Below are 27,738 nucleotides of genomic sequence, written 5' to 3'. Positions count from 1 at the left end.
CAGTCAACATTCTGGAAATATTGGAGCGGGAGAGTGCTTAGTGTCCACTCTGAGAGGGGAGTTGGTTGGCCCAACCTCCTGTAAGACCTACAGGGCACCCTTTACCCAGGAAAGATACTCCGTGACTAGCAAGCTATTGATGGAAAATCCTTTGCTCATTATCCTATTAAAAACTGCTTAGCCAGACCACATTTCTGTTCTTTTTTTCAAATAGCTATTGAGCGTGTTGTAGGATTAGGCCCTGAGCTGAGGACTTTGGAGAATTCAAAAACAGGGACTGTAAACCCTACTTTCTAGGGAATTAAGACCTGGTTGAGGAAAAGGGAGAGGAAGGTATGAGACAAATACAAAGAGAAACACAATGTGAGGGAGTTTCAGGGGACAGAGACTCTCATTTGTGTGAGAGTCTAAGGAAGGTTTGAGGAGCAAGTGATATGTAAATTAAGTCCAGAGAACTAAGGCATTGAGAGAAAGGCTGTAAAACTCATGTTATCTCATATTTAAATATATATATATATATATATATATATATATATAGTTGATTTTTCACCTATTGGACTCATAATTCAGGTTTAAAGGAAAATTATATTAGTTTGTAGTAAAGCACATAAAATAATAGAATTTTAAAATATTTTCTCATAGCTTATGCCACATCTCTATAGCTTAATTCAATATCTGATATTTTTCTACTTTGTAGCTAGAATGCATAAGTCCTCTCTGAACCCCCTTATTCTTTAATTTGTAATTACAAATTAATTTGTAATTAATTCTTTAGAGGCAGTTGTTTCTATTTGCAATTCTGTACCATACTGTTTCAGATAAATAAAGGCTTTCTTAAAAATCAGTTGCAATTAGTTGGCTCCAACTCCAATTAATTTATGGCAAAAATAAGGATCTTATCAGACCAAACAGTCCTCCAGCTACAATAATTTCCTGAACCAGAGGAAGAGGAGGAAGCTCTGACCGTGTGGCAGTGTGAGGAGACTGACTATCTTTCTGTAGAAAATGTACCATGAAATCCAAGGACATTTAGTATTCTATTGTCCACAAAGTCAATCTCCACCAACCCACACTTTGATAGGCAAAGTTAGTGTCAGAAAGAAGCGTGCCATCTGCTAGTTGATAAAGGTGGCAAACCTTCCTCATCTCAACAAATCTACCAGCCCTAGTGTGCTCAGGAATCTCTTCTGTTACAGATGATAGGCAAAGGGCCACCAAGGGGCTGGGCACTTACTCCCCAAGTGACCCAGGAAGGCCTTGCTTGGATACATCCATTTATACTAGGTTCTTAGTCCCATGAAAAAGCCACTGCCAGAGAACTTCTGGACCTCTGAGGAGCAGGGAAGCCAGGCAGAAGGCAGCTACTGTAAAGTACCCTCGAAAGGGCTATAGGGAACCTTCACAGAATCCAAGCCAGGCCTTGACTCGGGCCCTGAAGTCTCTTACCCTCAGTAATGGACCCTACCCTGGTGGAAGCCGACACCGCTCTTCCATGCGGAAGCAGTGAATCAAATGGCCTTGCTCCTGGGGCCACATATATAAAGGACCTTTTGTCACAGGTCGTGCTCATCCGCCTAGCCACCCGGAACAACATAGCGACTCACTTTACCCGCATAAAACCTGGTTCAGTTAAGCCGCCTGTCTGTCCAGCGGCCTCAGGTTATTTTGGGCGGCAGATGGATAAAGCCACCAGTGCTGCCCACTGTCACAAAGGCAGCCGGGACCTCCACAAGAATTGCCCTGTTGGAGAATGAAGGGCAAGGCTTAGGGAGTCGTGAGGGGGCTGGGTGGGAGGGCTGAGCCAGCTTCGCCCTGTCATCTGCCCATCTTGCAAGTCAGCTGTGTGCAAGGCAGAACTCTGTGGCTGGAATGGGGGACTCGGGGCTCGCCACACCCGGTGGAGGGAGAGCCTGGGCAGAGTAGGGGACAGAGTAAGCTGGTCACTGGCAAACCTCAAGACAAATGCTCAAGTTGGTTAAAAAAGGCCACTGCCGCACCTTCCCAAAGGCACCTCTGCATAGCGAGGGCTGTGGCGGGTGGGGGGCACAGGCTGATGAAGTCGCTAGCCTCTGGGCACCACAGTCATCCAAAGATGGAGGCCAACCTCTGCTCCCCCTGCCAGTCTCTGGGAAGGGAGACTGTCAAACCCTCCGTGGTAAATGGTCACAAGTGCTACCTAACACCAGGGAGCCACCCTCATTTCTAACCCAAAGTGCGTCACTCGGGAGTGTTCCTTTTCTTTGTCCACCCCGTGGGGATGAGGCTACTACGTCATTTGCAGTAAACATTTATACCGCCTTAGTGGTAGCTCCCCCCACCCCCACCTTTCCCCAGAGAACCCATTCCCCAGCCTTCTCCTTAGGAAAGCTGTTTTGATTCTATGTTGTTGATGAAATATTAGAAAAGTACGTTTAAGGTCAGAATCGAGCTTCCTAGTCCAGGTCCAACATTTCGTTACTCTCACAGAAGAGCCTGCCAGAAACTGACTGCCTACGTACCTTTGATGGTGGGGGGGACGCTCTTGGTTGTGCTGAAAGTGTAGGTTTCTGAGAAGGGCCCTTCCCCAGCCTCGCTCGCTGCCTGGATTCTGAAGGAGTAGCATGTGAATTCCGTCAGTCTCTGGACCTTATAGGTGTGGCTGGGTCCTCTGTAGATGGAAATAAACCTAGAGGAATGAGCAGAGACCATTAGCTACCTGAACTTTAATTAGTGGTAAGAAATCATCACTGTTAACTTACCTTCTGCTATATACTACATAGGCGATGGTTAATGTTTACTGGGTGGGCACCTGAGAAATACGATGTTCTGTTTACCCAGATTTTCCAGAGAAATTAGGTTGAGCTAGAAAATTCTTTAAATTTTAACCTTTATCTTTCCAAGAGCTTTCAAAGCCCCTTTCCCAAACTGTAAGAAGACATTTATGATTACAGATCTTCCAGAAAACAGTTTAAAACAGAAAAAAAAAAAAAAAAACTTGGCTCAGAATCATCCATCAGGTTAATCAAAGTAACAGAAAAACAGCAAAGGTAAACTGGAAAACTTCTGGATCCTTCTCCTATCTGAACCAGAACTGTTTTGTACTCTGCTAATCATTATTTCCAAGAGACACAAACGTAGAAAGCATGAAGATAAAAAAGAAGGCCTTTGGAGCACCCGGGTGGCTCAGTTGGTTAAGCGTCCAACTTTAGCTCAGGTCATGAACTCATGGTTTGTGAGTTTGAGCCCTTCGTTAGGCTCTGTGCTGACAGCTCAGAGCTTGGAGCCTGCTTCAGATTCTGTCTCCCTCTCTCTCTCTCTCTCTTTCAAAAATAAACATTAAACAAATTAAAAAAAAAAAATAAGGCCTTACACTTTCAAGTATTTTCCCTCCAGGGTCTTGAAACATTTGTATTTTTACAATGAAATGGGATTACCTTGAACTACTACATACTATCATCATTTGTCTTAATAGTTAAACGTAAATATTTGAAAATAACTTCCCCCAAATTACGCAGAACTTCTGTAGGTTCCAGATTTGAAGCCTGTCAGTCCAGGAACATTTTGGGAACCACTACATGAGTTAATCCAACTCACAACCTTGTTGCTACACAGGTGCATAGTTCTCCCAGTTTCCAGTGCTTCGACACAGCATCTAAGGACAATCTGCTGCCTTCAGAAACGTTGGAAGTCGGTCAGATAGAATCAAATTTAAAATGTCTCAACTTCACCCATTTGGCTCAAGGGGAAGGCAGAATTTACGAATTCATTTAACAAACATTTCTTGAACATCTGCTGTGTGCCATGCTCTGTGGATTCAAAGACGAATAAGACCTAATCCTGTGGTCCTGTGTATGTGGTCAGTTTTTCCCAGGGGCTAGGGAATAGTCCCTCTGGCTAATTCTAGAGCTTAAACAACTCTTTCAGAAAACCTGTTAGAGTCCATCCTTATATTAAAACACCCACGCGTTCATCAGCCTTTACAATTGCGTTCCCGAGCCCTAGTCATTTCACTATTCAATGTTCCTTCTGCTTTACCACATAAAGGTAAAGGGCTGAATGTTTTTAATTTCAGGGAAAGCCAGAGTCCACGCTGAAACCCACAAATACCATGGCAACCTATTTAGTGCTCTTGACACATTACCACCTTAATGAAGATACCCTTGCTAATGCTAGAGGCAAACAGCTATTCATTAACTCAGCCTCACCTGGACCTGAATCTCTAACCAGAGTAATTGCCCTTAGTTATAACCACAAAATAAAAGTCTTGGTTAAAGGAGTAAAAGTGTTGCACCTTCACTGCAAGCTTGCAGTAAAGCCTGATTTTTAAAAGAATTTGGAGAGGTTTACTAGCAATAGTACGGCTTCCCTGCTCTGCCCTGCTTTAAGGAGACTGTTTGCCTTTGATTAAGGTCAATATGTCTATGTGGGCAGTAGCACTCACAGTCCCAGAGGAACATACTGAAGCAGAGTCACGGCTCTAATCTGATAGTGTAATTTAAATTGGGCTAAGAGCATGCACATCAATTTTCAAATACATCAAAATCTGCTTCCGGACTGTTTTTTCCCCCCCTTTAACTTACTGTTTTTCCCTTTTACTACTGCAGTTTAATTTTTTAAAATTTGCATCCCAATTTGTAGAAGACACCGTGGAAACAGGAGCTAGCAATGAAATTCACAATTTCACCATTAGAGCATTGGTTTAAATCTGGGGATAGTGTTATGTCGAAAAAAGAAAGGCTGCATTTGCTTTGTTTTTAGAAAAAAGCCAGAGTGGCCCTGAAAATTCTGAAGGAGGCTTTTACCCAGAGGAGTTCAGGTTCAAGTTTACGCCCCTTGGATTCAGTGAGGGTATACCTAGGCAGTACAGGAGGGAAAGGGGTAGTTCTTTCTTCCTCTAGTCTTTTCTAGAATAGGCACGTGTTTGATCCTTTAATGTAGCCCTCTGTCTATTCTGGCAGTAATAAATCACGACTTGCTCGGTGCCCTGCTTTCCCTGGCTTCCCTCCCCTTAGAAAAGGCATGGGAAAAAATTCTGGGGAAATTTCATTCTCCAAATGTGTATGGGAATAATGAAAATGGATGGGGCTAATTCCTAGGTCACATAATTGGAGCCCTTAGAGAAAAAGAGGTGACTTGTCCTCTTGGGGCCGGTGTCCTAAGGTGGACACACAGGTTCGACGTCAGAAAGAGCTGAGCAATGAAGTAAGATGGGTGGGTCACTCCCTCTGGTGGACTTCTCCCCACATGGCTCATTCTGACAGGTGACTGAGAGCCACAGGGAGTCATTACAAGACAGAAGAGAGCAAGTCTGCAAACTGCTTAAAAGTTCATATGTTTCTCACACTAAAGGTTTCCCGTACCTTCCTTCTTCTTGAAGCACAAGTGAAGTAAAGCAGAAAGTGCAAGTGTGAGAGAGTGGGTGACGGGAGCCAAAAGACTGGGCATTCATTAATCCTTTTTATAACATGGTACTCATTTACATATAGTCCTAATTTCAGGTTATTTTACTTTTAACAAAGAAATTTAGTATATGCATCAGTAAGCAGATTCTAGGTAAATGCTACATGGAAGTCACTTTGTCAGTCAAAAATCAAAAATCCTTCACAAAATCTCACCTCTCCATTTGAAGTTTCTGGAAATAGAACCTTATGTTAACAGCCAGTTTGGCACTTTGAGTCCAATCCCCAGGGCTTCGAGAGTTTTGATTTGGAAGACTTTCAGGGTAACACTGGCTGTATGCTGCTTCTCCACCCACCTGGGGGCCTGGTACGCTCTTGGTGGATGTGGCTTCCGTGAACAGAATGGATACGGCTTGTGTAGCCAGACTGCAAGCCATCAGCAAGTTATTTGGCCTCTTTGTGCCTCAGTGGTTTCCTCTGTGCAACAAGGGTAATACTAGGACTCCCCCCCCCCCCCCCCCCCCCCCCCCCAGAGGACCGTTGTCAGGTTTAAATGGGTTAACCAAAGTGTTTATAGCAGTCCTGACCTGTAATAACCGCTCAGTAGGTGTTAATCACCATTATTTTACAATGCTAGGATTTTAAACAATGAAAAGCCACTCTTCCTTCTGAGAGACCATCTACATCACTCAGGGCTACTATGGAGGCTGTTTTCTTTCCTCCTGGGTTGAAAGTTGGCTGCGTGATGAGAGACGCTGCCAGCCAGGCATCTGCCTGGGGCTCCATCAGGGAGCCCACTGACCCTCTGCGCTGGGACCCCTCAGGAAGTGTGGGCAAGAAGACCTCGTTCACAATCTCGGTGCGACTCAGTTTGATAACCCCAGTCCCTACACAGAGTAGGTCTTAAATAAATGCTACCGATCCTCAATTTCTTTCTGCATGTGCTGATAGTAGCTTCTGTTTCAAACACAGGCCAGCCAAGGCAAAGCAAAAAGCATCCAAGCCAACACAAAGAGAATGGAGTCCCTCTTTCACCGCAGTTCTGTAATTATTTTCCATCATTCCGAGGCGGGAGAGGAAAGACTCTTCTTTCTCTGGAGCCAGTGATTTATGCCATTTTCACCGTGGCCTCTCTAGCAGGCTCCGTAGGTTAACACCCTGTGGCCAGAACCACCCGGGGAGAGATTAAAAGTATTCATCAAATACTTCTTTTACAAAGGCTGACTCAATTTTTTCTCTTTCCTAAATCTTTGTTTTAAACCATCCTCATTTTAAAATTCATTAATAAGTCAGCCAGAAGCCTTTGGTGATAGAATTAAACATATGCAATGGGTCTTAAGACGCAATGACTGACGGCTACATATTTCAGTGGAACCAAGGATTTGGCACTTAGAGAATGTCTTTGCCATGCAAAGAGGGGGACAGTATTCCTCCAAGCTTTTCTGATCCTTTTCCTTCCCTCTTATATTTAGACCATCCAGCGTCAGTGTTTGGGCTCCACCTGTGTTCAAGTAGCACAGGGCCTGGGGAAAGGGAAGTCCCTGGGACAGGGAAAAAAATCAGCCACGAATAGGGAGGATCTGGAGCGCCTTGGGTGCCTACATAATCAGCAGATGGTCAAAAAAACCCCTCTCACCAAGGCCTCAATCCCTTGATTTTCTGAGGGTGAGAGCATGGCCTAGGCAATAAGCGATGCACTGTGTGGAGAGTCTGCTTTGCCCTAGGCCACTCCCCTGGTCTGTGCTGCCGGTGAAGACTGGACCGCCCTTGGCTTGTCCCCTCGTCCTCCCCCACTCCCCGTATTGTTGGTGGGCAGTGGTGGAGCACAGGGACTTGGACCCAGGAAGACAGGAAGCAAATCTCAGTTCTGCCCCTTTCTGCCCAACCACACGCCCCGGCTAAGCCCCAGTTTCTCCCATCTGTGAAACGGGGGCAGTATCTGCCTCTTAGGTTGTTTTTAGCATCAAATGCAGAAATGTGGGTACAAAGCTCAGCATGGAATCTAGCACCCAGGAAGAGTTCAATGCATGGTGTCCAAGTCAGGCTAAGGTGCCCTGAGGAGAGCAGGTCTCTCCACTCCTGCCAGATAGGCCTCTCTCCAGGTTACTGGACCCATTACTGGCTCATGTCTCAGCAGAATAGGTCCATCTGAATCTATAATGTTCCACTGCATCTGCTAATGGCCTATGTTAAACACACAGCTCTCCCCCCAAGTAAGTTAATCTACTTTGGTGACCAAGGACCTTAAAATGAAATGCTTACTCTGTTATTGTTATTACATAAATATTCCTGTGCTATAGAAACACAATGAAACATGTATAACAGGTGGCATGGTTCCGGGAACATAGTACAGTACATGCTCAATAAAATCACTGAGTAGTTTTAGTATCAGTTCAGGCTGAAGCATATGTAGCCACAAGGACCCCCATGGAATCATAGCTCCTTAAAAGTCTTTCTTGAGCTATGGGCCCATATTGGCAATGTCCCTGAGGGGTCTTCTACTCTAAGCTCAATCCCTTCTGTCCATGGCCATGTACCTTTGGTAGCACCAACCACATGACCCCAGACTCCTGTGAAGACCCAGTAAGAGCACAGGTGTGGAAACATCCATGGAGCTGCCCTCCTGGCTCAGGGGCTGAAGGTACAGTGGGTAATAATACTCTTTGCAGTCTGCTGACATGAGGCTGAGTTTAGGTTTAAGAGCCCGGTGATTGTTCACGGGCTCTATGGCCAGGCAAACTATTCCCTTCTCTATAAAAATGAGTATGATTACAGTGTCCTGCTCCCCCCCCCCCCCGCCCGTTGTTGTGAGAATCAAATGAAATAATTCAGGGAGAACTCATTATGAAATGCCCAGCACTTACGCTAGTACTAATATTAATGTTACTAATCACAAAATGCCAAGGTTTATGAATGATTTACCTTGTTTCTCAATGTTGGAGAAGCCTGAGGAATATCCCCCAAACAGCACCCCTTACTTACACCCCCATTAGGCTTTCCTGGGCCAGGGAGAAAGCTGTGCACGTGAATCCATCCACCCTGTCCTAGTGAACCCAGGCCAAGAACTGCGGCTGACAACAGATGAAGACGGGGCAGTGGGGCCTATCAATGCCACCCATTAATGGGAATTTGGGCATTTTTACTGAGAGAAAGGAAACATAGGAAGAAATGCGCTCTTGTACTAAAAATATTTACTTGGAAGGGAAACATAAACAAAGCAGAAGGTTGGGTGGGTCACTGAAAGTTTACAGTCTAAATGGATTCTTTATGGCTCTGCCTCCAACTTGCTTTGGCGTGGACTGTAATGTCTTGAAACTAAACACTTCTTGGTAACAAGCACACACGGGTTTTAATGTTGCCAGTTTAACAGTGATTTACAAAAATGTTCTACATATCTGTGAATATAAAATGATTCTGCTTATCCTGCTGGCCTTTCAGGGTACTCCATGGTTGGTATAAAGACGTACAAAGACCTTGGCCACAATGCATAGTCTGTTGCCTTCACTATGAACTTGGACAAGTTGTTAACTCTCCAGGCTGAGATTCCAGACACTTGGAATAATAATGTCTTGTTCACCTGGAAGGGATTTTTATGTGGTCCAAATAAGGGGAACAAGTATTTTCTATGATTTCTTATTAATTACACACTAGGAAGGCAAAACAGCAGATTCTGGACGTTTTCAAGAAGTTCTAGGGGAAGGCTGTCCTTTTAACCTCAGTATCCTAAGCTTCAACACATGGTGAAAGAGGACGTTTTTACGCTGAAGGGCTACTGAGGGAAAAAATTCAGACATGTTATATCTTTCAATGTTTCCTTATTTTAAATAATTTTAGATTAAAATGATGATATAGAAAGTATTTAATTTTAAATTCAATTTCCCTAAAAGTTTTGTTTCAAAAAAAAGAGATCCAAGAATGCCCTGGATGGGCCATAACTTAAATTTCCAGTACAAAATGAGATTAACACCGAGGTTTTTGTGTTTACTGCTTTGTTGCTACCTTATAATTCCGAGGTCCATTACAGGGCAACAGTAGCTTGTTAATATTAACTTCTCAAAATCATCTACTCTGCTGACCTAAAATGGCCTCTAGTCTACTAAAGGCTGCTCATTTCGAAACTTGACCTACAGTATCACAAATCAACAGCTGTTAATAAACTCAGGATGGCTATATTCCTTACCAAGGACATGTCACTGCCTTCATTTTTTCTTACTTTCCCTGGGCTGCATGGACTGTGTGTGTGTGTGTGTGTGTGTGTGTGTGTGTGTGTGTGTGAGAGAGAGAGAGAGAGAGAGAGAGAGAGAGAGAGAGAGAGAGAATCTCCTACATTACTGAAGCCATGTTTGGGAATGGAGAATGTTCAAAACAGGAATGGATAGCGTGTCCTCATTCTACCAAGAACACCGAGTCCTGTTATGCCTACGCAGAAGCAGATGGAAGCACATAGCATCATGTGGGGGCATCTGAGGTAGGGAAGGTGCATTTCCTAAACTGGTTCTGATGTTGGGGAGAGTCTCTGTTTGCAGACGAAACCCAAGTGTCAAGGATTTCTGAAAGACTGAAGTGCAAGCAGTTTCTTTCCTTCCCGCACGTTCTCAGCGGCCTATGTGCCTGTTAGCTTGTGAGTGCTCCTGCTGCAGTACTTTTTAGTTATGTTTCGTTTTATGCTCCTTTTCTAAGAAATAAAATATCAATATAGCTATTGATGAAACTCTACGTAGAATAAAATTCCTTTTTTCAATTTTTGTTGTTTACAGTGTACTTCGTTATTGACATATTAAAAAGGAGGTTTCTTTATTTTCAAAGAAAGGGTCTCAGGATGAAGACCACCTGAGACCCTTGAAACATCCCGTTCTACTTTCTTTGCAGGGAATCTCATCTTCCAGGATACTTTTTGCAGAGTCTTTTAGATGTTCGTTTGTCTATTTCTATTTTAACGGGTTTGCCTCAATGTGACCCGATTTAGGTAAAAATGCTGAGAAAAACACTACCCCATTCCATTCCATTTACTTATGTCTAGATAGATAAAAATTCTATTTTCAAATAGAAAAAAACCCTGTAATCTGAATGTTTTACTTATGGTGCAATTAAGATCTCCAATGGTTCATTTACCATCATTTACCTCTTCCCATAACCTACATTTCAGCCTGAAACGGACTAAGCCAGCAATACTCTTCATTTTTTAGGCTTAATTTTTATGCTTTTCTGAGACATGAGAATGTTTTTTCCCCATCAGTCAGGGACTGGAGACAGGCATCATTAGTTCCAATTTGTAAAGGGAGAAACTAAGGCAAAAAGAAGTTAAGGGACATGCTTCTAGCCATCTAGAAACTCAGTACCAGATCTGGGATTACAAACAGAGGTTTGACACCCCTGTGGAGAACCACAATTGCCTTCCGGTGACTGAAGATAAATAAAAGTGTCATTTATCCAATAAGGGTGATCATGTGCATCAGGACTATTTCAGAGACGCAAAGGGAACGAATACCATGGGTCTGTGTGGGCCCTGGGCTAGTTGCCTTACATCTATTTAATTCAGCAATATGCTTTGAGAAATAAAAGCAGAGATTTGTTCTCTAAGAGGCATACGTTAAGAAAGTTTACTTATTCCGTAGTGCTCATATACCCCAGCGACTTTTATTATTTGCCTAATGTGTATCTTTTCAAGGTTTCATTATCTAAATTATTTTCTGTCCCTAACAGCAAAAGTCAGTCATATTGAACACATTAACAAAGCCCTCCAAAATTGCCTGCTCTAGGGAAAAGTGTCATGGGCACAAGGGCGGAGTTAAATGGAGAGCTACTGGTAATGACCCACTCTATTAGAGCCCTCTCCCCCAACCCCCTTTTGCTGGAAATACATTGGCTTTAAAATACACTGGGTATCTGACTAAACTTGAACAACAGATTAGCCATAAATGCATTCCTGGAACTTAAGTTCCTCTCGCCTCGGTGCTGTGTACAATTATCAGGAACACGGACCCATGTGGGTCAGGACGAGAATCAGCATCAACTCAAATTCTGTCAGGGCAACATAACGTTTCATTTCAATAACACAGACAGATGCATCTTCAAAATCATCAGCACAGCGTTATGATCTTAAAATGCATGAGCTGATCTTGTTATTCTAATCCCTGTATTAGGTTAATGCAGCATTATGAAAATGTTTACTTTGGGTGTATATTTTTCTTGCATACACAGGAACCAAAGACATTCAGATCTTCTGTGCCTGAATTTGCTAAGAATAATAGTCTTAATCACTCTACGGCCAAACTAATATAATTTGTGATTTTCTGTTGAAAGCAAATAAAATCTCCTGTGCTGTCAGCTTGTTGTTTCCCATTAACTTATTTTCTCAGCAGATAAGTTCTTTATAGGTTGCCACATACCTCAAAAGACTTAGCACATTATAGTAATGCAAGGAAAAAGAAAACCTGTGATTTAGTGATTATAATCTATCAGGGATAAACTTAGTCTTTAGCGTCGAAGCTGCTGCATAAATATGTAGTCAGTGCCCCTGGAAAGGGAGACTTGTGAGTCAAAAGCTTGAATACATGGAAAACAAATGACCCTTTCAAGGGGGAAAAATATTCACTGTAGCAGGTCCAGGTGACCCAGATGAATTCTAGGTTGACTTACCTTGAGACAAGGACTTGGGCAAGATGCCATTTTGGGATCCCTTCTATTTACATGAAATAGCCTCAAACTTAAGAAGAGCCACATGTAAAAGAAAAGAATAGAAAAGACACTTGGAAAAAAACGCATGGCCCATTTCTGTGCTTTGGAGGTTGTATCCTTGGTTTCCACCCAATCCTGAGTCAGCATCACTCATCTCTAACTGAAGGCCCTTTTGCATGAGATTATAAGATCAGGACCCCTTTAAGACTCACTCAACCTGTTATCTTCTCTAGGAAGCGTTCTCTGCTCATTTAATTTTAACTTCATAATCATAAGTTGAAATCATAATAATCACATTAAAATCAAGTCAACTTATCAAAAGCAATCTTTTTTTTTTCATCTTGATGGTGGAAAGCTTTGGTAGAAATCCAATCAGCACAGAAAATACTTCATTTTTTGTTAAAAAACTGAATAACGTAGAGGGGTGGCACCTGGGTGGCTCAGTTAAGCCTCTGGCTCAATTTTGGCTTAGGTCATGATTTCATGGTCATGAGACCAAGCCCAGCATCGAGCTCTGCACAAAGCATGAAGCCTGCTCGGGATTTTCTCTCTCCCTCTCCCCACCCCCTGCTTGCTCACACTCTCAAAATAAACAAACATTTAAAAACAAAACAAAAAACTATCGTAGATAAGAGCTCTCAATGCTTGGTAGTTTGTAGGTGCTCAATAAATAGAAGTGTACTTCAAAAGTTTGGATATAGATTTTTGGCTCAACATTACACTTAGATATCTCTGGCTCGTTTCAGATTTTTTGATTGAGGGGTATATAAACAAATATAACAAACAAGCACATTATAGATGTAAAACCTTAGGGGTTTGAGACATTAAGTGGTTACTCTTAAAGAAAGTTAGCTTCTTATTATTTTCTTATTTGTCAAAAGCAGAGACTAGAATGTGAAGAAAAAAGAGATAGCATGCAGAGACACCCCTTAGTAATGGCTCTAGCTCACAAATGATCTACAAATATTCATTGCTTTAAGGTGAAAAAGGTGGGAAGGAACCCTACATTCAATCTTCTAGTTTAGCGTCTATTTTATGGAGGAGGAGAAAAGGAAAGACCAATAGTTTAGCAGTCAAATCAAGGCAACTCTTTAATTTTACAATTACCAAGCAAGGAGTTACTAATTTTCATTGTGCTTCTGTTGCAAAAAAATTTTTTTAATGTGTATTTATTAATTTTGAGAGAGTGTGCACATGTGTGCAGGAGTGGGGTACAGAGAGAGAGAGAGAGGAGAGAGGAGAGAGAGGAGAGAGAAGAGAGAGGAGAGAAGGGAGAGAGGAGAGAGGAGAGAGAGGAGAGAGGGGAGAGAGGAGAGGGGAGAGGGGAGAGGGGAGGAGAGAGAGGGGAGAGAGGAGAGAGGAGAGAGGAGGAGAGGAGAGGAGAGGAGAGGAGAGAGAGAGAGAGAGAGAGAGAGAGAGAGAGAGAATCCCAAGCAGGCCCAGCGCTGCCAGAACTATAAGATCATGTCCTGAGACGAAATCAAGAGTCAGACACTTAACCGGCTGAGCCACCCAGGTGCCCCCCATTGCAAAATGTTTTAAGAATAACGTTACTTTCATAGCTGACTAGGAGAACTGTCCGACTCACGTCGCCAGCTCTCCTTTCTAATGCCCACAGTGGCTGGTGAGTAAACTAAATTAAAACCACAATTAAGTCCATCTCTGGCTCTCAGCTTGGCCACAAGCAGGACACACAATATTTTTACCACATCCATAATAAGAACTCAGTGGCTAATGAAATCCATGCATCCATTAAGGAATACGTATACTTTTCCCAAAAGTCCCAACTAGAAATCACTCTGGCAACAAGTTTAACGGAAAAGTTGGTCCTTGTAAGAAGATATTTTCAGTGGACAGGCCAGGTTCAAGTCCTCAAGAACCACAAGGAGACCAGAATTGAGAAAAACTATGCTAATCACAAGAATCATAATGTATCCTAGTCAGATGATTTCTCCCCAGTCCCCATGAGTCAAGATCCAAAGTTAAATAAAGGCTTGGAGTTGAGGGGCCAACTGATACAAGAGCTCAGTTTCAGGACACTGAAGAAGGTCATCTTCAAATTCAAATTCAAATTAGGCCAAGTTTCATCCCATTTAATCACAGGAAAATTATTCCACAAACAGAATGAGAATTTATTATGCTCCATACTCCCATCACTTTAATAAGTTTCTGAGAGCACCGACAAATCCAATTTAAAAAAGATAAATTTGGACTCCGGATCATAAAATTAAGAAAAATACTGTTCCTAACGGTAAGTTTTCTTAAATTGCCATTTAAATTTAGGCAAGTCATTTATTGATTAACAATGCTAACTTTGGGTCTCCTTCTTTTTTTTTTTCTTTTTCAAAATAGCATAAATTGATTACTAGATTCTGCACTGTTTTCTGTCTGGCATACTAAAATGTCTCATCCTCATTCAGATCAGTGCTCATGGAAGTTGTGTTCGGAGCATCTGTACAGTTCTCCATACGAGGCACCCCAGGCGGATGCCCCCAGCTGGTCTGGTGCAGAGCCTTTGCTCTCCCCACCTCCTGGAGGTAACAGTAGAGGCAAACTGCACGAGGAGTTAGGAAGCCCCCACTCTTTTCCCAATTCTGCTACCGATGTCAATGTTTCTGGACTTCACTTTTTCTAAAGCAGCACAACTAGAAGATCCTCTCTACTGAAGATTCTATCATCAAAGGAAGCCAAAAGCCCAGGGTAAAAGTAAAGGCTTGTTTACAAATTTCCCCAATGCTAGCTTTAAATATTTATCAGGCTTTCTGTTACTCCATAATTCTTGTTCTTGCCAACCCTCTCCAGTCAAGGAGTCCCCCAGCAGTAAAATAATGAACCCGTGAAATGCATCCAAAGGTACAAAGCACAGTAAGATGAATGATCTTGTCTACGAGTGAGGATGCATTTAATCTCTAATGAACCCACCAAAGGCAGCCTCACTTTCTCTGTGCTTTCTACACCAGGACTAGTTTCTGACAGGACGATCATTTTTGTTCTTCTGTAGTCAAATTACAGGGTTTGACAGGTCCTTCAGTCAAGTCTAAATGTCACCTGTTTCAAAGAGCCGTTTCTGGTCTTTGCAACCTGATGGCCTCTGCCTCCTCCAACCTCCCAAAGCATTTTTCTCCAATGGTGCTAATGTTCTGAGACCATCTGTGGTGGGTTGGTCCTACGCTTCTGGACGCAGGGGCTTCGTTTTCCTTGATCTTGGTCTCCACTGAAGCCCCACCTCAGACAGTGCCTTCCACACAGGACTCCACTGCACTGAAATGAATCAAAGTTCTGGAGTAGAGTCGGGGGTGAAGACCGGACAGGGGTTTCTGTGATAACTAAACCAGTTCCCTGCATAAAGGAGCAGGAGACTATAATGCATGAGGTGGAAAGGACAAAAACAGTTTTGTGTTTAGCAAATAGGGTACAGGGAGGTAGCAGCATGGGTCGGTTCCACCAGAGTGTCTTGCATTTATGGTCACCCCCCCACCTCCTTTACCGGATTCTCTGATTTGGACTTCTAGTAACAGAACATTCTGTCATCATTACCTTTTACTCTGCATCTGAATTATTCCTAAATACAGTTTAGAGGCCCACCTCCTGATCGGCCATTTTCAGAGGAAATGAAGTTAGGTTAAATACATACTAGGTGAAAAGCTGGATTTGATTTCTGTGGCCAAGAGTATTTCCTGGGCGTGGAGTCTTATAAAGAATCTCCTGTTTGCTCTGGTTAATTTGATACCGCACTGCCCACAGTTACAGAGTACGATCCCCATCTGTACATCACCACAGCTATTTCAGATTGGTAAACATGTTTGTCCTGATGGTTACTGAATATTTAAAGAGGTAGCATCTCTTCCTGAGTCTTATTTCCCTCTGCACTTGTGACTAATCTGACGCCATAACATAGCACGGACTTGCACGGGGCAATTTTCTTTTTAGATAATTCCTCTCCATTATCTGGCTTTGTGAAAGAAAAAACAAACCCATAGATTATGACAGGCAGGCAAATCAGGATCTTCAGAATGCTCATTTAAGAAAATTCCAAGTGGAGGCTGGAAGTACACAATGCAGGACCCCAATCATAGGGAACCTTTCAACGAGGAGGAAGAGTGTTTTTGCTAGAGGACAAATGAACAAGGATTCATCCTGTGAGCCAAAGCCACAGAAGTGGCCCTGCACCCGCGCCGCCAGCTCACCTCTTGTTTCTGTCTTCCAGCTGCAGGGTGTACACCATGTCGTCGGCTGCATGGGTCTTGGTGTTACTATCTCCCCATTTCAGCTTCAGGCTCTGGGGCCCGGCTGCAGCACATTCGAGCCTTGGAGGCAAGGGTGGTAATGGCCGAGTTTTTGCCCTAATGAACTGACTAAACGGTCCAGCTCCAATTTCATTGACAGCCTGAATTCTGATCCTGGAAAAAGGGAAAAAAGTACGAACATTGTAGGCTGAAGATGCAGCAATTTCTCATTCGAAGCAGACACTGTGTGCATTATTCTCTAAAACTGTATCATGGAATAAAGAAAAAAAAAAATTCAACATAATTCAAGACAAATAGAGAATAGGGCAGCCTGGGCAAACAGATTTCGCCCCCCCTTCCAAAAACCAGCAAAAATAGAGCAATTAACAAAATATCTCTTAGCTCTTTAATTAAAAAAAGAAGTCTATTCGAATGGATCAAGAAGATGTGGTTTATCTATACCATGGAATACTACATGGCAATGAGAAACAATGAAATCTGGCCATGTGTAGCAACATGGATGGACCTTGAGGGTGTCATGCTGAGCGAAATAAGTCAGGCAGAGAAGGACAAATACCATATGTTTGCACGTATAGGAGGATTAGGAGGAACTTGACGGAGGACCAAGGGGGAGAAGAAGGGCGGAAATGGTGGGGGAAAGGGAGAGAGGCAAACCATGAGAGACTCTTGAATGCTGACAAAAACTGAGGACTGATGGATGTGGGGGGGAGGGGGGGATGGGCATGAAGGAGGGCACTTTGGGGATGAGCACTGAGTGTTATGTAAAAACTAATTTGACAATAAACTATTTGTAAAAAAAAAAAAAAAAAAAAAAAAGAAAATGAATACACTTCGAAAAGATATGTACAAAAAAAAAAAAAAAAAGAAGTCTATTGTCTGGGGAAGACATCCTAAAGACATGCTATTGTTATTCTGTTCTGGCCACATGTTAGCTGCCTCAGAGTCAGTTTTGGAAGTGAGTGGGCTGTAAAGAAGACATGAAATAGGAAAGCAAAGGAAATTCCTTCAGGGTGTACAAAGGACAGAAGCTCTTGGACAGGGCACATCTCCAGCTTTGCCCATCTCTGCTAGTTCAGAACCACATCTAAGTGTGTAGACACTGCCGATAATGGGCTGCCATTCAGATGTCTGTCTCTGAATCGTAACTGGATGTTTGCAGTGTGCGGCGTTATGGATAATAAAGATGCCTTCACATTGTCCTCATGGTCTATGAATTTAAAATCAAATAGAGTTAACATTAATAAATAAAATAATATCTTATTATTGTTATTATTTTTCTCGTTCCCCTGTTTCCTTCCTAGTTGACTGAAACAGCACTCTAAGGCCTTCATACAACACATGGATGGCACTGCCCCAACCTCATTCTCAACACCACTTCCCGCGGTGACTGCATGTTCTGGAAGCTTCTTTCCTCCTGGCATTTGGCAGCCTGCACACTCCTTGTTCAGGCTTTCCTCCTCTGCTTCTCAGACCTAAGTTCTCACACCACCTCCCCATCGCCCTCTGTTCCTCTTCTCTTTTTCTGTATGGCGTCGACAGTTCCCTCAGTAACCTATTTCCAGGGCTCCACACACTTGAAAGGCCCCTCCACTCAGGTCTGCCTCTCTACCTCTTCATGCCCACACCTGGCCTCCAGCAGAAACCTCCACCCAGGCCCCCTTGCTAGGTGCACAAGCATCCTACCAAGTTGACCGAGCAGTGTGGGATCTCTAGTTCTAAAAGTGTCAACACATTCAAAACAGTGTTCCAAAGCACATGACAATAAAAAATAGAGTTAGAGATAAATTCTTAGGAAACCGATCAATTTAAAACATTCTTATAATTTAGTTTTATGTGCTTCTCCTTTACAGCAATTATTGCTTACACTTTCGTAGAAAATACTATTTAGGTACTATAATACCTAAATTCATCTTGGGACCTCCAATTAGCATTAACTCTTCAAATTTAAAGATTATATAATTCAGCAAGTCAGTCTAATAAGATGCCTGTAGGCTTTTAACAAGACAAAAGTAAGCAAACAAACAAAGGAACAAAACCCCTCAGATTAATTACAGGTGAGAAGAAGCAGGCACACCCTACTCGGTACTCTGTCTCCTCCACTGAACGCAGCCATAAACCTGAGAAAATAAACGGAGCAGCTATGTAACAATTCCAAAAAGGCAAATAGTAGCTGGAGGATTTGGTAAAAGATTTAGCATTTTTAAATTCATTTACCATTGCATTTACCATTTCTCCCCCTCTGTGATCCCCCAAACTGGACTCAATGCAGCCTGAAATCCAAGGGCAGACATCTGCATGGACTGAGGGCTCTAGGGGAACATGTGGTTCAAAGAAAGGGGTCTCTGGAAGCTCAGTGAATGGGCAAAATCCACCATTCTTTTTCCCTACATTCTCTCACTCCCCAGTCCTTAGACAATTCCTTCATATTAATAGCCTAGAGAAGAAAAAACACATGCTCATATGAATTGGCAGAGAAAAAGCACCTGATGAAATCCAACTTCTACTCAACGATAAAAATTTTCAAAATCCTAGGGATAGAAGGAAACTTTCTCAGTCTGAAAAGGGCATCTATAGACATACCTACAGGTAACATTATACTTAATGGTGAAAGACTAAATAATTTCTAAGATTAGGGACAGCGCCAGGATGTCTACTTTCAACACTCCAACTCAATATCAAGGACTAGAAGTCCCAGCTGGTGGCAGAAAAAATGGCACAAAGAAAGAAAGAAACTGAAAGACAAGATTCTGCTGAAATTTTTAAAGAAAATCTATATAGAGAGAGACATTCTGTGTTCATGAATTGGAAGTCTACACAGAAAAAAATGTCAATTCTCCCCAACTTGATCTATAGATACAATGTAATCCTACTAAAATTCCAGCAGGATTCTTAGTAGACCTAGAGAAATTGAGTCTACAAAAGTTATATGGAAAGGCAAAAGAAATAAAATTGCCAAACACAAAATTTAAAAGTGAGAATGAAGTTCAAAGAATCACACTTTTTGACTTAGGACTTACTATAAAGCTACAGTAATCAAGACAGTGTGGTACTGGTAAGAGACAGACACATAGATCAATATGAGAGATTAGAGACTCCAGAAATAGATCTACACAAATATGAATGATTGATCTCTGACAAATGTGCAAAAGTAACTCAATGGAGAAAGAATAATCTTTTTAACAAATGGTGTTGGAACAACTGGTTATCAGCAGGAAAACAAAACTCAATCTAAACCTTCTATCTTATTCTAAACTTAGAATGGATCATAGATCTAAACATAAAATGTAAAATATAAAACTTTTAAGGAGAAAACAGAAGAAAACAAACAGTATTTGTTACCCAGAAATAAGGAAAGAATTTTGAGATGGGAATGTGAAAAGCATGGCTATCTGGACAATGAGAATTGTAACTACGATGAGATACCACTATATATTTATATTGCTATTAATATTTAATATTTATATTGCTATAAAAATGATGAAAATAAAGAAAATAGTCAATACCATCTTGCCAAGGATATAGAGGCACTGCAACCCTCATATATTGCTAGTGAGAGCGCATAATGGTACAGTCACACTGGAAAAATGGTCTTCCTATCAAATTTTTTTATAAAGCTTTACATACTTACGTGACCCAACAATCCCACTTCCTTCTCTTTGTAGAAATTTATTAAAATTTATGTTCTTACAAAACTGGCACACAAGTGTTCACAGCAGCTCTTAATCACCCCAGACTGGATAAGTATCTATCTGCCTCATAGTTTGGAATGTAGCAAACACTTATCTCTGATAAAGTACAGCAGGAATTCCATTAGAAAGAACCTGACTTTTTCCAGATTCTATTAAACAAAGGGCTGTATCAGGTCTCTTTAGATAGCACAGTATAAGTCTCTCAATATAACTTCAAACTCACCTCTCAACATGAGTCTTATGGTTTTATGGTTTTAATACAAGAGGGTTTTTTCCTATGACTAGAAAGTAAGAAATTTTTCTGCAACTGGGGAGGAAGTCTTTTTTGAAAAGGTAGTCATCATGGTGGTTGGAATTACTACCAATCTTCCCTTCTTAGGAAAAGGGAATTATGCCAGACATTAAGTTGCAGTCTTTCTTCAGTGGTGTAACAAATTTCCTGACCAACAGAGTTTGTATTAATGTCTTTCTAGTGTCCAAACTGCCATTCGTTTCCTTTATTATAGGTACAGGTATTCCTAGAGTCCAGAGTTCAAGATCCTTTCTTCTATCTGCTGGCTCAATGTCCTCCAGAGCCAAGCTCACCTTCTATTCCAGGTGAACCTACTGCTTTGCTCTGTGCAGCCCAAATAGTCCTTAGGTACTCTAATAAACAACAGGAAGTAAGGTAATCGGTTGCTTAAGATTATTATTCTGCTAAAGAAAAAATATGCTAGGAGGTGTGAATGATTTAGAAGAACTAAAAATGAGTTTTATAAAATAGAAGTATCAAGATACAAAAATAATGTAAATTTACTCTTTGATTCCTTTTGTAAATTCACTTATTTTCCCAAAGCCTCTATGATATTTTCATAGGTATTGTGTTCCTTACATTTGAAGCTCTGACCTTTTACTGATATGTATTTGGTAGACACATAATCTCAGCCTTAAATACACACACCACCACCACCACCACCACCACCACAAAAGCACTTTTTAGCAGTGAAGTCTGTTTGGAATCAAGCTCATCACTTTGGTGTAACCTTGGGGAAATTATCTAACACCTTTAAGTAATGGTTTCCTTATTTATAAAATGGGCATAGTCTTTGCTGTACTTACGAAACTGATTATGTAGCTAAGATAATGTATATAGGAAGCATTTTCTATTTTTAAATATTTTATATTTCATCATTCAGCCAGAAAAGGATTCAAGGTGGCCAAAGCACTTTGGTGAACTGCGAAGTACTAATTTATGCAGTCACCATTCTTCTGACTTCTTTTGAGACTGTCCTTCTTTTCTCACAGTGAAGAAAATATGAGTGTGTGTGAGTGCCCTGCGCTAGGCACTCAAACGCGTGGTCACATTAGAACGTGACTAATTTGCTGACACCACCTATGTTTTTCCTTCTTCCAAATTATGGCCAAGGAACCAGCAATGCCTAGAAGGATCGGCTTCTTTGTAAAGCATCGGCAGAAGGCGAGGGGGAGACACTAAGCTGAGAGACAGATGGAAGTGTTAATATCCAGCACAACGATCAACACTGAGAACAGGCTCTGTTCAGATGCCTGTGCCCTGGAGCAGGAGCTTTTAGCGATGCGAATACTGCAGCTGAACTCAGAGAGTTTAAATGACTCAACTTGAATGACACAGCCATTCTAGGTGTTGATTTGATATGTACAATAGTACCCCTAATTTCTAGCCTGACTCCATGAGGTAGTAATTACTCTATTTTATAAGTGAAGGAAATGAGACCTGGCTAGGTTCAGCCATGGGCACTGGTCCACCCAGTACATACAGGTTAGATCTAAGTGCAACACTCATCTTTCTGGCTCAAAGACTTCTGTGCATTCTGGCATACTATACTGTCCTAGCATAACTTGAAGCAAACACGGTTTCTAATCCAACCCAAAGGGAATTTTAATTCAAATTACACTTTCAGTTCAACAACAATGGCCTGTTGCCAATAAAGTGGGCATCTACGATAGTCAATAAATTTGTTTTACATTATTTAAACAACTTTTGCCCTCAAAGTCAACTACTTAAATTTTAAAATACATCAACTTATCCATGTTTTTACTGAAACATATTTTGTTTCAGTAAAAATGCACAGAAAGCATTCTTCCGTGTAGCTGATGCACTGAACTAACATTATTTAGTTCTAACGATAAGATAACAGTAAAAATCGAAATACAGCTGAGGAACCGATTAAATGAAATGAGGCCATGGGCACCTGGCTGGCTTAGTCGGCAGAGCATGCAACTCTTGACCTCATGGTTATAGGTTCAAACCACACATTGGGTGTAGAGATTACTTAAAAAAATAAAATCTTAAGAAAATAATGAGGCCATATTTTCTTGCACTCTGGTAAAAATATTATGTACTTAGAGCCTAGGAGACTGAGAAAACTAAATAAGGACTAAGGTAGTTGCTGTTCGTTTTGCTTTGGGGTGAAAAATACAGCGTGTGAAAATAATTTTCTAATTCTAGTGAGAGCTCACTAAGGACTAATGAGCAAAACCACCACTGTCTTGAGGAACAATTCCAAAGAATTCACCTCAAAAAACCCCAGATTTTCAAGTTTTATTAGATTAATTAAAGTCTACTCCAAACCCAAACTTGAGAAGTTTTCTCTTTAGCTGAAGTAACCTGTTAGCCTTGAAATTTATCAGTTTCTGAAATCTTAAGCTCTGCAAATTAAGTATAAGGGAAATGGAACTTTGCCTTCCAATTTAGGGAAGTGATAATATAAATTATATTATATTATCTTAAGACATATAATGTAGTATCTCTCTTGAGAAACTCTGCCTTGACCAGGCCAGGCTGATGTGAAAAATCTCAAGTGCCTAGGAGTCTGCAATACCCAACAGTACACTGATAACACTGATCAAATAACTTCAATTCAGAAGCAAATTTTTGTACAGCTTTTGATTGAAAATCCATTAAAAATACCTATTAGTTCTAGATGCTAAATATATCCCTGCTTCAGAAACTCATAGCCTTCCATAATGCCCTTTACACACACACACACACACACACACACACACACACTCTCAAGTCTCTGGCACTTCATATTTTAAGAGAAAAATGACTTTCAAAACAAACCTTCCTCAGCTGGGGAAGGTGACTTCTCAGTCATAATTAGCCATCCCAGTACTCTGGATGCTTCGTGGGGGGTGGGGGTGGGTGGGAGTGGGGCTGTGAGGGTAGCCATGAAGAGTCAGGGTAGGAGAGGCCTAAGAGCAAAAGATGGATTTTTTTATACCCCACCTCTCCCCCACAATCTACATCTAATTATCTAAGAAGACAAAAATATGAAAGAAGGGAACAGTCATCAGAGAAGTTGTGAAGGAATGTAAAATAGTAGCTGAAATACAGGAAATCTCTTTGGGGGGATGATACGTTGAGAGTAAAGTGATTCAGAAGAGGGCTTCCTGGAGGGGTAGGCTGAGCTGGCTCAGATCCATCCCTTCCACTAAGCTACCTCTCCTGACAGCTCCTGGGGTATCTCTGCTGCCGTTCTGTCTCCATGCACTTAGACCTGCCTTTGACAGGCAATGAAACCTTACACGTCTCCCCCTGCTTAAGAAATGATGCCAGATCCCCACAGACATTTTTACCTATATATTCTGGTCACAACCCACTTTCCAGCTCTTTTTTATTTCCCTACCAAATATTAGCCACATATAGCTTATTGAGCGTTGTCTCATCGTGTGTCAGGTCCCATATGAGATGCCTGGAATCTTCTCTAAGACACAGCCTACTAGGTAACTCAAGTTACTATCCTCATTTTACAGAAATGAGATCAGAAAACTGAGCACAGAGAGCTTAAATAACTTGCCAGAGGTCATGAAGACATAAGCAAGGGACCCAGGAATGAAGTCAAGCTGTTTGATTCCAGTCTGCTACTTCTGAACTACTTAGAATTTCCTCCTAATAAAAGCCCACCCCGTCTTGTTACAATGATTTATGATTCACTTTTTGCCAGGCTAATGTAGTGCTTGACCTATAGTAAGAACTCAATAGATGTTATTTTTCATCACTGTTCTACCTAGTGAAAGGAGCATAAATGAGTGTAACAAACAAATCTACCTTAAGTTTTAGTTGTTTGGTAGCTCGGTATGAGTCAGACGATAATGAGGTTGCCAAAAAAAGTAATCTTAGGCAACATTACTAACTGTTCAATATGGAGAACACGTAAGGTGACAGTCTTGCTCTGCTCTGAGCCAGCCAGCCAGCCCATTCCCGGAGGTGCAGGCACTGCTCATTACAGAGTCCATCAAGAAGCAGAACTCACCTGATGCAGAGGATGGAGGAGGTTATAGGAAACCCAGTAATGAAGTCAGATTTGAATGAAGTGAGGATGGTTAAGTAGAAGAAGGCAGGGACACTATACAAAAATGATGTCTAGACCTCCTCAGCCCTACTAAACTGAAGTCTACAGGAATGGGGCTCAGACGTCTGTATTTTGCAAAAGCTGTCCAAGTGATTCTTCTATACATCAACATTCCATTCTGCTCTAGGGAAGAAGTTCTTAGACTTTAACAAGGCTCGAAATCTCCTGCAGGGCTAATTAAAGCAGAGTGCCAGGCCTTACCCATAGAGTTTCTGATTCAGTGGGTCTAGAGTAGGTTTGCATTTTAGCAAGTTTCTAGATGACGCTAAGGCTGCGGGTCCAGGAACCACACTTTCATAACCACTGCTCTGGAGGAAGGCCCAGGGTCAACTGGGCGGATGTTAGATATACATAAGTTTTGACAAAATATAATGGAAACACTATAAAAAACAGTTACTCACAAATGGAATGGACTGCCCCGTGAGTCAAAGCTGCAATCCCTGGCCTGTCACTGGAGATACTCAAGCCAGGGGACACAAGGCCATCTTTTCTCTGTCTGCTTGGAAGGCCCGTGACACCATGTGTCAAAAGAAAGCTATGTCTCTATTTTCAATAACACTTTCTTTTCCTCAAACCAAAACACAAACTCCATCCCAAACTCAGTTCTTAGCTTAAAAGTGATGCCTTTAAAAGCAGCATTACAATTCCAGCCAAACCCCATAGAGGGGGTCAGTCAGCCAATGGGTGCTTCTGTAAACACCCAAACCCCTCTGTGTGTCCGTAGGTCTGCTTACAGAGGTGCACTTCTGTTCTGGCAAAACAGAGAAAGACAAACTGTGTGTGAGAACAGAGTGTAACTGCTGAGGGTTTAAAAAAAAAACAAAAAAAACCCAAACAAACAAAAGAAACAAGTCCTATCTCCCAGCCCCATGGCCTGCTTAAAAGGTTTCATTCCACACTTTTGTCTAGAACATCACGATCTGTTCGTTTATATTTTAACCTATTTATGGGACAGAAAAAGGTGAGGTAAAAGTGGACTGGACTGAAATTACACCCTTAGTTCCTTGAAATACTCATTTTGTATCTCATCATAATTACTGTGATTGTGTTTTTGAAACATAAAGAACAACGCTGTGGGTTGGTCCCACTTCTACAAGAATGCCCCGTTATGTACTAGAGAAACTAGCATAAAATGCATAAAAAAGATGTTAAATATGAATAATGACCTTAATATCTTAAATTTGAAATATCCAGTTTATTTACTGCTCAGCCAGTAAGGACAGGCTAACTCTTTGGTGGAGGAGGTGGTGTGAGGGGGCAGCAAGCACACAGAGTACAACTAGAGCCAGAGAGTCACCTTTCCTAAGCCATGCCATTCCCATGCAATCATCTAAAATGATATCTTTGAAACTTGCCTATAAGGTTAAAAAGTGACTTTCCTCATTCAGCTCAATATACTAGCCTTGCATGTTAATACTGAATTGTTTATGCTATATCCATTAAATACTTTTAAAAGAGTCCTGAAGTTTTACTACCCAAATCACTGCTTTTTTTTTTTTTTTTTAAGATTTCGTTTTTAAGTAATCTCTACTCCCAAAGTTGGGCTCGAACTCACAACCCTGAGATCAAGCAAGAGTCACAGGCTCCACCGATGGAGCCAGCTGGGCACCCCCAATCCAAACTCATTCTTCCACAGTCCTTCCATTACTAAACCGTTTTGTGTTCTCTAAAATAGAGTTATCTGAGGGTGCCTGGGTGGCTCAGTCAAGTGTCTGACTCTTTATCTTGGCTCAGGTCATGGTCTCACGGCTGGGGAGATATAGTCCCATGTTGGGCTCTCTCTCGCTCTCTCCTGATCTCAAAACAAATAAATAAACAAACTTAAAAAGAAGTAAAATAAAATAGAGTTATCCTATGAGATACTTTTAAAGATTTGGAAGTCTGTTTGATAATTTTCACTTTAAATGACATTTGACCATCAACAAAGATTCCCCTTATCTGTTCCTTCATTCAAGTCTGTGAGCTCTACGTTTCTTTCTAGAAGTCATCTGACTGTATGTTGAGTAATAAGAGTCAGCATTCCTTCATGACCATCCTTCCACAAACCTTCAAGTTTATAGCTGGCACAATGTCTGGAACAAAATTCATCTTGCCCTAAAAGGCCTTTCATGATTTCTGATCCAAAACATTCAGAGGACTGACCTGAGGAATTGATTCCACTCTAGGGTATATATGGGTGTGGATCAGAATGGATGTAAAACCTTTCAGTGACTCCCTGAATCAGTGTGGCTTCTTCCTTGTTTTTTTGGCCCTGAGGGATTAAGGTCAGGTAATATTTGCCCAACGGGAGAATGACATTCACTTAGTCATTTTTCCTCAGAGATACAGCTCACAGTGAGGTTTCCTTAAAACATCATCATTGGAGCAATTCCCTGAAGTCAAGGTCTGGGTTTAGTCATCTCTGGATTTCCTCAGCACCTGGTTAGAGTGCTCTAGACACAACAGGCACTTAGCATTTGGCTGGCAAACAAGAGTGAAGACTGGTTTTTTGAGAACGGCTAAAAGGCTAAAAATGAAAGAATGCCCTTGGCCTCTTCATCTTTGTAAGTCATATCCGCCTTTATCTAGTTTCTGTCTCAAGTCCCACTTCAAACCATCCTCTTCATCCTGAACCCTGGGTCTTCCTCTCTGATACACCAAGCGGATTCTGTACACTATGTTGTTTTCAGCCCTACGACGTACTCTGCTATTGCCATCTAAGTGTCCCTCAATGCTGTGAGTGCTCTGAGGTCAAGGCCGGTCTATCGCTGTTTTACAGATCCACAGGCATATAATACTGTGCCCCAAAGAGATTTTTTAAAAATAATTAAAGAGTAAAAAATAAAATAAAATAAACAATGCTTCCTCGTCACTGTTCTGAAAAGTAAATCTAGTTATATGAATTATTCAAAACAGATTTGGTATGAGAGAAAAAAAGTAAAGGTGATACGATCTGGCAAGATGAGACTTTTGTATTTTTAAGTGCATTAGCTGATTTCTTTCTTCAGCTTATGGGAATATACAAAAGGTAGTCTATCAGACTACAGAACTAGAAAACACAGTAGGAAAAAAATAAGCGAAATGGTAAGTCCTTTTTTAGCAGCAAGTTTGTCAGCTTGTCCTTTACTCCTTCGGTCGTACCCCAAGAAGAACCACTTTTGTTGGATGGCAGTATTGACGATGAGTGAAATTACAATGCATACTTACTGCGCACCTAATATATACTGCTGGCTTCTAAGCATTTAATATTTATTAAATCCTCACAACATGCTTTTGAGGGAAAGAATCTTGTTGTCCTCATTTCATGGAAAAAGAGACTGAAACACCAAGATGGTAAGTAACCTTCCTAAAAATATACCCTCCTAACCTTTATGTAGATATAAAGATGACCTGA

The 27,738-nt window shown here is 41.5% G+C and overlaps 1 protein-coding gene across 4 annotated transcripts in view; it reads right to left on the bottom strand.

The window, feature by feature from the left end:
- The window catches only part of FNDC3B (fibronectin type III domain containing 3B), a 356,123-nt gene that overhangs the window by 14,134 nt on the left and 314,251 nt on the right, over nt 1-27,738 (bottom strand). For all 4 annotated transcript variants that reach the window (XM_039236525.1, XM_039236526.1, XM_039236528.1 and 1 more), the window contains exons 23-24: nt 16,244-16,456; nt 2,499-2,665 (exon numbers count right to left, since the gene is read on the bottom strand). In XM_039236525.1, the coding sequence (XP_039092456.1) occupies nt 2,499-2,665; nt 16,244-16,456 (380 nt within the window). The remainder of the gene's footprint in view (nt 1-2,498; nt 2,666-16,243; nt 16,457-27,738) is intronic.

The sequence above is a fragment of the Hyaena hyaena genome, unplaced genomic scaffold (genome assembly GCF_003009895.1).
Source record: "Hyaena hyaena isolate Hyena2069 unplaced genomic scaffold, ASM300989v1 scaffold_112, whole genome shotgun sequence".
Classification (NCBI taxonomy): Eukaryota; Metazoa; Chordata; class Mammalia; order Carnivora; family Hyaenidae; genus Hyaena; species Hyaena hyaena.
The sequence above is the reverse complement of the archived record's forward strand: the minus strand, read 5'-3'. Positions and strand labels throughout refer to the sequence as shown.